The sequence below is a fragment of the Prionailurus bengalensis genome, chromosome B1 (assembly GCF_016509475.1).
Source record: "Prionailurus bengalensis isolate Pbe53 chromosome B1, Fcat_Pben_1.1_paternal_pri, whole genome shotgun sequence".
Taxonomy (NCBI): Eukaryota; Metazoa; Chordata; class Mammalia; order Carnivora; family Felidae; genus Prionailurus; species Prionailurus bengalensis.
The window spans coordinates 50,006,500-50,020,854 of record NC_057344.1 but is presented as its reverse complement, the minus strand read 5'-3'; the positions used below and the strand labels follow the sequence as shown (position 1 = coordinate 50,020,854).

The 14,355-nt window shown below is 35.8% G+C and overlaps 1 protein-coding gene across 1 annotated transcript in view; it reads right to left on the bottom strand.

Moving 5' to 3' along the window:
• The window catches only part of FZD3 (frizzled class receptor 3), a 105,034-nt gene that overhangs the window by 66,414 nt on the left and 24,265 nt on the right, over positions 1 to 14,355 (bottom strand). Inside the window, exon 3 of the mRNA XM_043564994.1 lies at positions 2,087 to 2,283. Coding sequence (XP_043420929.1) covers positions 2,087 to 2,283 — 197 coding nt within the window. The remainder of the gene's footprint in view (positions 1 to 2,086; positions 2,284 to 14,355) is intronic.

Here is a 14,355-nt window from a genome sequence, read left to right as displayed (position 1 = left end):
TCTGTTAGAAATTGATTCAATGGATCCAGCTGGGGATCTGAACAAGTTTAGTAGAAGGAATGAATTGAAATTGCTAGCAAGAATGTTATTACAAGTGATGGGGCACAAAGCTTAAGCTAAGTAAGGAAATAAATTAGATTAGGAAGAGGGATATGAGGAAGGGGAAATAAAATCCAAAGTCTGGGAGTGTCAATTAAGTTCAAGAACAGCAGGAACAAGGATTTGAGCAATGCAGAAGAATGAAAGGTTGTTAGGGGCGCTGGGTGGCTCAGTCGGTTGAGCGTCCAACTTCAGCTCAGGTCATGATCTCGTGGTTGAGGAATTTGAGCCCCGCATCTGGCTCTGTGCTGACAGCTCAGAGCCTGGAGCCTGCTTCGGATTCTGTGTCTCCCTCTCTTTCTGTCCCTCCCTCGCTCATGCTCTGCCTCTGTCTCAAAAATAAACATACAGTAAAAAAAAAAAAAAAAAAAAAAGAATGAAAGGTTGTTATGAAAGACCACCGTGCCAGACTTTAAGGTTTCAGAGTTAGTCATAGTCAATCCCAGACAACAGTGAGGACATAAAATAGATTTGATCCCAACAAAACAAAGAAATAAAGATAATAATGAGATGTCTATACTTGTATACAAACTGTTAATATAAAAGACTACTTAACAGTGGGAGTTAATTACAAGAAACAAAATAGGGTTCTTGCCCAAGCAATTCATAGCTGTTATAAACACCAAGAAATTAACAGACTTCTAAAAGAGGAACTATAAACACTACCACATTCTTGGGGAGAAGGTGGATGAATGATTACATGGGGCTAGATAAAAAAACAGGTTAAACATGTGGGAAACAGAATAAACAAATACAAGAAAGCAAAATGTCTGTGAACTGACTAGGAGAAACTAATATATGTTTTATTTCTTAAGTTTTTCAAATGCCAAATGAGAGTAACAAGTCCTGCTATTAACCTACCTCCAAGGGCCATTGTTAGATGGTAAACAAAATTAATTTTAAACATGAAGGAAAAAAGAATGTTCACTGCAGCATTATTGATAACAGCAAACACCCAGAAATAACTTAAGTGACCATCAACAGGAAATGGCCAAATTACCCTAGAATATTAATACCATTATGTAGCAATTAAAAGGAATGAACCAAACCTACAGATACAACTATATACACATATAAAAAAAATTAATGTTGTTTATAGATATGTATATATGTAGCAAGAGTATAAAAACAAATATAGGAATGATTAACAACACAATCATTATTACCTCATCTCTGAGGAGGAAAGAAGGGAATGAAATCAAGATAGGTACCAAGAAAGGAACTTTCAACTCTATCTGTATTGTTTTATTTGGGGGGGGGGGGGGGGAAGTGAGGCAAGTATCACAAAATGTTAAGACTGGATAAAGTTAGACAACAATAGGTACATACCACTTATCTTACTATTCTTTATCCTCGAAATACTTCACAATACAGAAAGGTACATTATCATATAAGAAATACAGTATTACTGTACACGTTATTACTCTCATATAAATCCGTAAGACTGTCTAGTAAACATCTTCGAATCTTTAGAAAATGCTTACAATCTATATTTGGAAGTGATCTGAAAAGTATCTGACATTTTCTGATTCTGGTTTGCTAATACATGACAGAAAAGCAGAGTTGACAGAACTTCTTTAGTCATTAACACATTTAAATCATATGGATACTTAACTTCCATTAAATCATCATTACAGACATTTAATGGTGAGGTAATGAATGATTATTTTCTTCTCTATATTTTCTAACTGCATTACTCATACTTGTATAACCAGAAATTTTTTGAGGAAAAAAATTGCCTTGTTTTTCTTCATTCTTTTAAAAATTTCTTCACAGAAACGTTTTTTCTTTTCTACCTTTTTCATTTAGTGATTCCAAGTCCCTAAGGAAATGAACAGTTCAGAGGTCATGAAACCTCTGTTCAAAATTAAAACTAATATATGCTACATTTCAAAAGTTTTAAAAAACTGATGAACTAGAAGACAGGTAATTTTAACATACTACAGCATACCATAAGTAATGATCTATGAAAATCTGATTTTCGCACCTACTGCATTCCATATCTTCAGGCCAAGGAACCCCAAACATCTCCATGAGCTCCGAACACTCACTGTAAGCCCGTTGACACAGCCTACGACAGGGAAGTGTGACACGTCCATATTCCATACAAATAGGAGCATAGAGTGCACAAAGAAATGGCCGAAAATCCCGAGAACAATCCAGATTCACCATTGGGTGGAATGGCTAGGAAAAAAGTTAAAATTGAATAATTAGAGAAGGAGTTGTATACAAGTTAAAGTTTACTATATAAAATATTACAAGATTCTTTTTTTTTTCCATTTTAAAAATGTCTGGAGGTTATTAAAATTTTCTGAAAAAAAGATTTTGTTTTTCTAAACAAAATCCTCTTAGCTATATCCCTGAAGAGTCTGAATTGGTTAAGACTGAGTTATATCTCAGAATCTAAATTTTAATTCTTAAAGGTGATATTAATGAAGTGGCAGGGCTCAGAATCACATTAGGATCCATTTTACATATGAAAATAAAAATTCATGAAAGATATGCCAAATGCTCAAAAAAGTGATTACTGCTTGGCGACAGGATTTTAAGAAATTTTGATTTTCTTCTTTTCATGTATTTCAATTTCTACATTTTCTTCAACTAACAAGTATCAACAGAGAGCAGACAAAAGTTAAAAGAGGAAAGGGAGAGGGGGTGGAGGAAGAGAAGTAGTTATACATAGCAGTAGTTATTTTGAGCGTAAGGGAGAGGGAAGAATCTCTCACATTTGTCCATATTTTCTCGTTCTTGTTACATCAAAAATTTTATAGAGAGTTCTTTGAACTCTGGTATCGCATAATGTAAGCAGAAATAACACTGTAAGCTGATATTAAGGAAACAAAAGGAAAAAATAGCGGTGCAAGCATAAAACCATGTTAAAATAATTATAACCACAAGAATAGATCAAATATCCCAATAAATGTGCACCTGGGTTCTTGACTATCAAATACATTTCCCACTTATTTATACAATAATTTCAGAGTCATTGCTGATTTTGATCTGGTAACACATATTTTCACCACTAAGCCTTTCTACTGAGTATGAATCAATTTCTACATTGATATATAATATTTTCCAAAGGTCCGCCATACACAATGCAGTCAGAAAACCAAGAGTCACTTAAGAAAACTGATGTCAAAGAAGTTAACTGTATAATGAATGTGGTAACCAACAAATAACAATAAACTGTATATGGCTATCACTTCCATGAATGAAGGAATAGTTTATGTTATACCAATGTTTCCATCAAGAACAATTTTAAAATACAGAAAAAAAGTTTAAAAACACCTATTTAAAGCTACTGAAGAACTGCTGAAGTAAAAGAACTAAAAGAACCAAGAATACAGAGAGCAGGGAAACATGGAGAGGTGGCCTGATAAATGCAGCCACTTTTCCAAGGAGGTATTTGTTGAAATTGGGCATAAGGCAGGAGGCCGTGAATCAGGCTTTGACTGGGCTGGTGCTAGTAAACGGAGAAACCTGCAGAACTGTGGTGGTCTTACAAGGCTACAAACAAAATTCAAAACAAAAGGAATAACACACAGGTGAGAAGGGCAAGTGCCAAGGATAGAGTCTGACACAGAGCCAATTTTCCCTTCAAGAAATTTGAAAATTCTGAAGCTGCATAAGGAAGGACACTAAGAAGCTAAGCAGAAAACCTCTGAAAAGCAGAGTGGAGATTTTGGCAGTTTTACATGCTGGATTAGAGTTCAAGTTCTGCCAGAGGAACTGAACATACCAGACTCAGCCTCTGAATGGCTATACTCGAGTTGCAGGAGCAAATTAGAGGGAGGCAGAGACCTGCCAAAACTGTAACCCAGCCTCAACTCAGCTCACTTCCTCAACTCACCTCACTTCCTTATCAGAAGAAAGGGTGAACCTCCTCTGGAGCTATATGACATCATCTGGAACCTCACCAATATTTTGTAATATCTAACACTCAATAAAAAATTACTAGGCATTTCTAAAAACAGGACCACATTGGGCACTTGGGTGGCTCAGTCGGTTGAACAGCCAACTTAGGCTCAGGTCATGATCTTATGGTTAGTGAGTTTGAGCCCTGCATCGGGCTCTGTGCTGACAGCTAGGAGCCTGGAGCCTGCTTCAGATTCTGTCTCCTTCTCTCTCTCTCTGCCCCTTCCCAGCTCATGAGCTCTTTCTCGCTCAAAATAAACATTAAAAAACAAAACAAAACAAAACAAAAACAGGACCATACGATTAAAACCCAGAAAAAAAAATTACATTGATTTGGTGACCCAGCTACTGATCTTAATACACAAGACTGTATATAATTACATCAAATATATTCAGGAAAACAAAAATGTATTTTATCAGAAACTAAAATCTATTATAAAAAGAATCAAATGGAAATTCTATAACTGAAATATACAATCTAAAGAACTCATTAGATCAGAAGACAGAATTGGCAAAATGGAACACAAGACAATAGGAAACATTCAAACAGAAGCACACAGACCAAAAAAATACTGAAAAAATACATAAAATAAGAGACATGTAAAACATGGAAAAGTCTAAGATATGCATACCTGGAACCTCAGAAGGAGGGGAGAGAGAGAATGTGCAGAGGCAATATACAAAAAGATGATGACTGAGAATTTTCTAAAACTAACTGAAGACAACAACCTACAGATTCAAAAACTTTTACAAACCCCAAGATAAATACAAGAAAATCACACCTAGGCAAATGTTATCTCAATTGTTGAAAACAGAAGAAAAATATCTAAAAAGCAGCCAGTGTTAAAAAAGACAACTTACTTTTAACAGAGGAACAGTTAACATTCAGAGCTTGCTTTGGAAAACCATAAATCAATAGAACTTAAAGAGCTAAGAAAATAGAACTGCAAACCCATAATTCTATAGCCAGCAAAAATATCCTTCATAAATGAAGGCAAAGTAAAGACATTTTCAGACAGACAAAAATGGGAGAAAATAGGTCACCAGCAAACCTGCACTACAAGGAATACTCAACAGTTCTTTAGACAGAAGGAAAACGATCAAAGATGAAAACTCCAGAAGTACTTAAAAGAAACAAAAGGGGTGAATATGTGGGAAAATATAAATGAATACTCCTTGTACCAATAACAAAATATTGCCTTAAAATACATACAACCCACAGGTATATTAATATATAATAATCAAATGGAAAAGATGGGAGGCCAGAGGAACACTAATGGGGTAGTGGTTTAAACAATGATTTTTATCAGAATATTATATATTATAAGTCATGGGTACATATCAATTTCTATGATAAGCAATAAAAAAATGCACAACATGGTAAAAGAGAGGCAAACAGAGTAACACAAAAGGCGGCAAAACTGGAGAGAGAAAGAAACACAAAACAGTCTGGACATATTGAAATCAAATAGTAAGATAGTAAATATTAACCCAAGTATATCAGTAATTACTTTAAATATACATGGACTAAAAACTCTAAGTAAAAGACTAAGAGTTTTGGACTGTAAAAACAAAAACAGGAAAAAAAAAACCCAACTATGCTGTTAACAAAAGACATTTTTCAATATAAGCAAATGGCTTAAAAATAAAAGAAAGAGGGGCTCCTGGGTGGCTCAGTCAGTTGAGTGTCCAACTTCAGCTCAGGTGTCATGATCTCACAGTTTGTGAGTTTGGGCCCCGTATCGAGCCCTGTGCTATCAGCTCAGAGCCTGGAGCCTGCTTCGAATTCTGTGTCTCCCTCTCTCTCTGCCCCTCCCTCACTCACACTCTCTCTCTGCCTCTTAAAAATAAATTTAAAAAAATTTTTTTAAATAAGTAAAAGAAAGGTAAATGGTAATGGAAGAATTAGCCAAAAGAAAGAGTAGATTTTATGACAAGTGTTCCCAGAGATAAAGAGCATTTCATAAGACAAAGAATCAATTCACTGATCCTAAAAAGCAAATCTAAACATATATGCACCACTTAACATAGCTTCAAAATATTTTAATCAGAAATAGACAAAATAAAAGGGAAAATGTACAAACCCACACTCTGAGCGAAAGACTGATACACTTCTTTCAGTAAGTGACAGAAGAGTGAGGCAAAAATTCTGTAAGAATACAGAAAATCTAAACAAGCCAACTACAAATTTGATCTACATATTTATAATCATGATGCCCAACAATGACTGGATCCTATTTAACACACACATGGAATCTATCAAAATTGACCATATTCTAGATCCTAAAAATCATGCCACAACAAAACAGAGAACTAAAATCATTCATAGAAGGTTCTATGACTAAAATGTAATTAAGGTAGAAAAAAGTTACAGAAAAAGCCCAAACCCACTGTTTGAAATAGCAGACAACAAGCTGGTAAATAACTCATAATCAACAAAAGGAATCATAATTGAAATTTAAATTGTACAATTATATGGATTATATAGAGAAGTAAATAAAAACAATAAAATAACAGCAAAAGCTGTACTGAGAAGAAATTTACAAGCCGATATACACATATAAGAAACTAAGAAAGCCTGAAAACAAGCAATGATATTAGCACCATCTCCAGAAGCTAGAAAAAGAGTGGCCAAACTTAGAGAATATAGCAGACAGACAATAATTAGGAAATGAAAAGGGAGGGAAAAAAAAAAAACCCTCAAAATCTCAAATTACCAATATCAGAAATGGAGGAGAGAACATTACTAGAAAAATAATGTAGATATCATAAATAATAAATTTGGTATGTTAGATGAAATGAACAAATGCCTTGGGAAAAAATTAAAATTTACCAAAACTCAAAGAAAATCCAGTCTTCTATCTACAAAGAAATTTAGTCCATTATTAGCAATGGTCCCCTCCCCCAAAGAAACCTCTAAGTTATGATGACTTCACTAGAAAAATGTATCAAACATCAAAGCAAGAAGTTGCAGTAATCATACACAAACTCTAAAAAAGGAAAAAAAGGAACCTTTCCCAATTCATCTTATGAAACCAGAGTAATTTTTATAACAAAACCCAACGGGACTACCTAAGAAGGAAAATTATTCTTCATGACCATAGATGTAAAAATCATATCCCAGTATCAGTAAATTAATCCATAATATATGAAAAATCAATATACCACACTAAATGCACTTTTTCCCCAAGGATTAACATCTGAAAAACCAGTTAATATAATTAATGTCATTAATTGAAAAAGGGGGGGGTAGGGGCGCCTGGGTGGCTCAGTCGGTTAAGCAGCTGACTTCGGCTCAGGTCATGATCTCGCAGTCCGTGAGTTCGAGCCCCATGTCAGGCTCTGTGCGGACAGCTCAGAGCCTGGAGCCTGTTTCAGATTCTGTGTCTCCCTCTCTCTGACCCTTCCCGTTCATGCTCTCTGTCTCAAAAATAAATAAGCGTTAAAAAAAATTTAAAAAGAAAAAGGGGGGGTAATCACATGATCCATTAAATAGCTGTAGTAAAAGTATTAGATGAAATTCAACATCCATTTATTATGAACTCTTAAGAGACTAAGAAATTTCCTCAAATCTTATGTCAAGTATATACATCAAACCACAGAAAACCTCATACTTGTTGGTAAATTATTGAAGGCTTCCTGAGACCAAAGATGAGGCAAAAATAACTGTTACCACTATCTTATTTAACACTGTATTGAAAGTCCTCACCAAAGCAGTAAAAACATAGGAATAAAAGGTAAAAGAATTAGAAAGCAAGAAATATAAAAATTAAAGTATATGGATCAGAAAGAAACTATCATTATTCATAGAGGACTTGTGTTCTAGTTACCAAACTTTTATCTCTGTTCCACATTCACTCTTCAATATCAATGCTCTATGATAATAGATGGGATTTATGTCACCACTTCTCCTTTACAGTAAGCATGTGTTTAAACTTTCTCAATAAAGAGTGTTAGAGGAACACTGCAGGACAAAGGGGGCTTCCTTGTTGGTTGTGGCTGCTGCGCAGTCAGGCAGCAGTGCAAATGTAAAGAAATCTATGGTGCTGTGTCCCAGCCATGTGCCCAGAAAGGTCTCTTAGTAAGTAGCCTCACAATCACGACATAGCCTAGTGACACCCTTCCTGCAGCCCTTCCAATATGGACACTGAATGCTTGAGGCCTCCTACCTGCGGCAGTGCCTTGACTCCCTCTATCTACTCAACCACCAGCTAACACTTGCCTGTGTATGCCCTGAAGAACTGCTTCTTGCTTGCCCAGAAACCATGGACCAGCTCTGGCCCAGGCAACCCAGTGAACGTCTCTGCCATCCACTGAGTTGCAACTACATCATCTACAATTAAGGTCTGAGCCTTAGTGTTTGGAAGTCCCGTCCAAGATTGTCCCTCTGCCCTAGAGAGCCCTACTGAGCTCTCTCTAAATTTTATAAATACTCTCCTATAATGGCTTATTTTTATTATACTTCCCTTATTTAAATCATTGAGTGTGTCTGCCTTTTTTTTTTAACTTTTTTTTTTAATGTATATTTTTGAGAGAGAGAGAGAGGTGGGGGCGGGGGGGGGAGGATGAGTGCCAGAGGGGAAGAGAGGGAGACACAGAATTTGAAGCAGGCTCCAGGCTCTGAGCTGTCAGCACAGAGCCCGACGTGGGGCTCGAACTCATGAAATACAAGATCATGATCTGAGCCAAAGTTGAATGCTTAACCAACTGAGCCACCCAGATGCCCCAAGAGTGTCTGTCTTCTAATAGAACCAGACTAATAAAAACCTGTCACAAAGAAAATCCAAAATAATCTATAAACCATTAGAATAAATGAATTTACTAGGAACGCTGGATACAAAGTCAATAAAGATAAAAGCTATGTTTCTACCTTTCAGGAATATACTAAAAATGAAATTAAAAAAAAAAATTGAAATTAAGAAAAAACTTCAGTTTAAGACCATCAAAAGTACAGCATCTTATGTTCAGGAATAAAGTTAACCAATGTGGTGCAAGACAGAAAACTACGACGTGTTACTGAAAAAAACTGAAGACAACCTAACAAATAGACATCCTATATTCAGGAACTAGAGGACAATGTTGTTAAGATGGCAATAGTCCTTAAAGTGATCCAGAGATTCAATTTAAACCCTTAAAATGGCTTTTTTTTTTTTTTTGCAAAAATGGAAAAGTTGATCCTAAAATTCCTATGGAATGCAACAGAGTCTGAACAGATCAAAACAACCTTGAAAAAAAGAACAAAGTTGGTGTACTCATACTTTCCAATTTCAAAACTTAACATAAAGCTATAGTAATCAAAACACTCTGGTATTGGCAGAAGTCTAAACATGCAAAAGAATAAAGCTGGGGACCCTGTGTTATACCACATACAAAAATTAACTCAAAACTTGTAAAAGAAAATAGAGGTAAACCTTCATGACCTTGGATTTGGCAATGGTTTCTTAGATCTGACAACAAAAGCACAAGCACAAAAGAAAAAAAAAAACAGATATATCAGACTTCATCTAAACAGAATGCTTTCATATATTTCAGAACATTTTCAGTAGAGTACACAGACAACTCACAAAATGGAAAAAAATATTTATAAGACATATATCTGATAAGAGTCTAGTATCCAGAATACATAAAGAACCCCACAACTCAACCAAAAGACAACCTAATTTTTTGAATGGGCAAAGAACTTGAAGAGACATTTCTTTAAAGAAGTTAATGCAATGGCCAATAAACATGAAAAAATGTTCAATGTCATTAGGGAAACATAAATCAAAATGACAATGAGATACTATATTACACCAAGATAGCTGTAATCTATAAACAAACAAACAAATAAATAAATAAATAAATGAATAAATAACAAATGCTGACAAGGATATGGAGAAATCAGAACCCCCATGTGTTGCTGTGGGAATGCAAAATGATGCGACCACTATGGAAAACAATTTGGTGATTCCTTAAGAAGTTAAACATAGATTACCATATGACCCAGCAATTTTACTCCTAGGTATATACCCAAAAGAATTAAAAAATGATGCTCAAGGGAAAACTTGTATATGAATTTTCACAGAACATTATTTCTAATAGCCCTAGAGAGCAAAATAAAGCAAAAACAAGCAAAGAGAAGGAATAAAGAAGAAAAATTGGGGCACCTGGGTGATCAGTCAGTTACGCGTCTGACTTCAGCTCAGGTCATCATTTCGTGCGTGGTCCAGGAGTTCAAGCCCTGCATCGGGCTCTGTGCTGACAGCTCAGAGCCTGAAGCCTGCTTCGGATTCTATGTCTCCCTCTCTCTCTCTGCCCCTCCCCAGCTCATTCGTGTGCACGCATGCTCTCTCTCTCTCAAAAACAAACATTAAAAAAATTAAAAAATTAAAAAAAAAAAAAATCAATAAAACTGGAAACAGTAAAATAGAGAAAAATCACTCAAATAAGAGCTGGTTCTTTGAAATTACCAATAAAATTGATTAGCTTCTGGCAAGATTATTTAAGTTTATTTATTTTGAGAGAGAGACAGAGAGAGAGGGAGACAGTGTGTGTGTGTGTATGGGAGGGAGGGAGGGAGGGAAGGAGGGAGGGAGGAAGGAAGGGAGGGAGAGGGAGAGAGAGAGAGAGAATCCTGAGAAGGCTCTGCATTGACAGCATGGAGCCCAACGCGGGGCTTGAACTCTCACAAACCATGAGATCATGACCTGAGCAGAAATCAAGAGTTGGATGCTTTTAACCATCTGAACCCACCCAGGTGCCCCTAGCAAGGCTATTAAATAAAAAGGAAAAACACAAATTACCAATACTAAGACTGGAAAAGATGTCACTGAGGCTCCACAGGCATTAAAAAGGCAGTTGGGTGGGGGGGGGGGGGCGCCTGGGTGGCTCAGTCGGTTAAGTGACCAACTTTGGCTCAGGTCATGATCTCATGGTTGTGGGTTTGAGCCCCACGTAAGGCTCTGTGCTGAACACTTGCTTGGAGCCTGGAGCCTGCTTCAGATTCTGTGTCTCCTTCTCTCTCTGCCCCTCCCCCAATTGTGTTCTGTCTCACTCTGTCCCTCAAAAATAAATAAATGTAAGGAAAAAAAATTTTTTTAATAAATAAAAAATAAAAATAAATAAAAATAAAAAGGCAATAAGGGAATATTACAAACAACTCTGTGCACATAAACTAGACGCCTTACATGAAGTAGACCAATTCTTCAAAGTCAGACTACCAAAACTCACTCAAGATGAAGCTGATAATCTGAATAGTCCTGTTAAGTACTAAAGAATTTGAATTTGTGGTTAAAAACCTCCAGAAAAGAAATGTCCAGGCCAGATGGTTTCATAGCTAAAATCTAACATTTAAAGAAATAGTAACACCAATTCTACATAATCTCTTCAAGAAAACAGCAGAGAAGGGAACACATCTCAACTAATTCTATGAAACAAGGGGTGTTTAATATTAAAACCAAACAAAGATAGCACAAAAGAAGAAACTACAGACCAGTATCTCTCATGAACGTAAATGTAAAAATCCTTAAAAAACAGTAGCAAAGCAAACCCAAAAATATATTAAAAGCATTATATACCACAACCTAGTAGAGTTTCCTCCAGAAATTCAAGGCTGGCTCAATATTCAAAAACCAATTAATGTAATCCCAAATTACCAGGCTAAGAGAAAAATCGCATTATCATACCAAATGATGCAGAAAAAGCACTCATGAGGGGCACCTGGGTGGCTCAGCTGGTTGAGTGTCCAACTTCAGCTCGGGTCATGATCTCACATTTCATGAGTTCAAGCCCCACATCGGGTTCACTACTGTCAGCACAGAGCCTGCTTCGGATTCTCTGTCTCCCTCTCACTGTCCCTCCCCTGCTTACACTCTCTCAAAAATAAATAAAATGTTAAAAAAATAAAAAGAAAAAGAAAAAGCACTCATGATTTTTAAGTTTTCAACAACTAGAAATAGAGGATAATTTCCTCATCTTGATAAAGAACGTCTACAAACACCCTGCAGCTATCATAATTAATGGTGAAACATGGATTCTTACTCCTAAGATTGGAAATAAGGGAAGGATGCCTATTCTTACCACTCTTATTCAACATGGGACTGGAAATCCTGCCAATACAATAAAGCAAGAAAAGGAGAGACTGGAAAAACAAAACTGTTCCTATTCGCAGGTGACATCATTGTCTACGTAGAAAATCCCAAGGCATTTACAAAGAACACCTCTTTGAACTAGTGAGTTCAGTAAGGTTGCAGGACACAAGAAAAACATACAAAAACCCCAACTATTTCTATATAGATTTGCATTCCATATATAAAGAGCACATGAAAAACTAAAACAATACACTTATAACCACAAAAGAAAGAAAGAAAGAAAGAAAGAAGAAAGAAAGAAAGAAAGAAAGAAAGAGAAAAAGAAAGAAAGAAAAAACACCTGCGTAGAAATTCAACAAAACCTGTAAAGGACTTGTATGCAAAAAACCATAAAACGGTGATAAAAATAAATCAAGGAATATAAAAAAAAGACAGATATATACTTGTGTTAGTTTGCTAGGGCTACTGTAACAAAGTACCATAAGCTGAATGGCTTAAACAACAGAAATTCACTGTCTCATATATCTAAAAGCTAGAAGTCTGAATCAAGATGTCGACAGAACCATGTTTGCTCTGCAGATGCTAGAGAAGGATCTGCTCCAGGCCTCTCTCCTAGCTTTTGGTATCCTCAGATTGTGATAGCATAAATCTGATCTTCACATTGCTTTCCCCCTGTGCCTCTTCACATCATCCCTCCATGTGTGTCTGTGTCCAAATTTCCCTTTTCTAAGGATACCAGTCATAACTGAATTAGGGCCCCTTCCTACTCCAGTATGACCCCATTTTAACTAATTACACTTGTAATGATCCTACTTCCAAAAAAGGTCACATTCTGAGGTACTGGAGTTAGAACTTCATCATATGTTTTAGGGGGACTCAATTCAACCCATAACAACACTGTTCATGGTTTGAAGATTCAACATTAAAGATGCCAATTCTCCCCCAAAAGATTTCCAGATTTAACGAAATTTTTATCAAAACTCAGCATGACTGTTAGTAGATAAAAAGAAACTTATTCTAAAATTATATGGGAAAAACAATAGATTTTGAAAAAAAAAAGTGGAAAGAATCATGCTATCCAATTTTAAGACTTACTATATTGTTAACAGTAATCAAGACAATGTGGAGAATCAGTGGAGACAATGTGGACAATCAGTGGAGAGACAGATACAAAAGATCAACAGAACATAAAGAGAACCCAGAATTAAACCTACCTAAGAATGGACAACTGATTTTTGAGAAAAGAGCAAGAGCAATTCAATGGTGAAAGGATAGTTTTTTCAATAAATTGTGCTGGAACCAGAGGACATTAATAGACAAGAAAATGAACCATACTTTATACAGATTAACTCAAAAGTGATCATGGATTTAAATGTACAAAACGAATAAGAAAGAAGAAGAAAGAAGAAAGAAGAATCTTCTGGACCAAGAGTTAGGTGAAAAGTTCTTAGAAATTATACCAAAAGGACAATCCATAAAGGAAAAAAAAATTGGTAAATTGGACTTAATTTTAACATTTACAACTTTTGTTCTCTTCAGGACCTTGTTAAAAGGACATAAAGACATGCTACAGACTAGGATAAACTATTTGCACACCATACATCCAATAATGGATTTGCATCCAGAATATATATGGCATTCTGAAAACTCAAAAGAAACCATTGCAAAATGAACAAAAGACATAAACAGATATTTAACCAAAAAGGATACATGAATGGCAAATAAGCACACGAAAAGATGTTCACTATCACTAGCCACAAGGGAAATGTAAATTAAAATCACATGAGGTATCACTATATACATATATACTATATATATATTAGAAAAACTGAAATAAAAAACTGATAATACCAAATGATAGTAAAAATGCAGACAAAGTAAATCTCTCATACACTGCTGGTGAGAATGTAAAAAAAAATTTTACATTTATTTATTTTTGAGAGACAGAGAGAGACAGAGCGTGAGCAGGGGAGGGGCACAGAGAGAGGGAGACACAGATTCAGAAGCAGGCTTCAGGCTCTAAGCTGTCAGCACAGAGCCCAATGCAGGTCTTGAACCCACGAATCGTGAGATCATGACCTGAGCCGAAGTCAGACGCTTAACCGACTGAGCCACCCAGGTGCCCCTGTTGGTGAGAATGTAAAATGGTACAACCATTATGGAAAATAGTTCAGCAGTTTCTTAAAAATCCAAATATATGCTTATCACATGATCCAGCAATTACACTCCTGGGCATTTGTCCCCCAAAATAAAAATGTATGTCTACACAAAA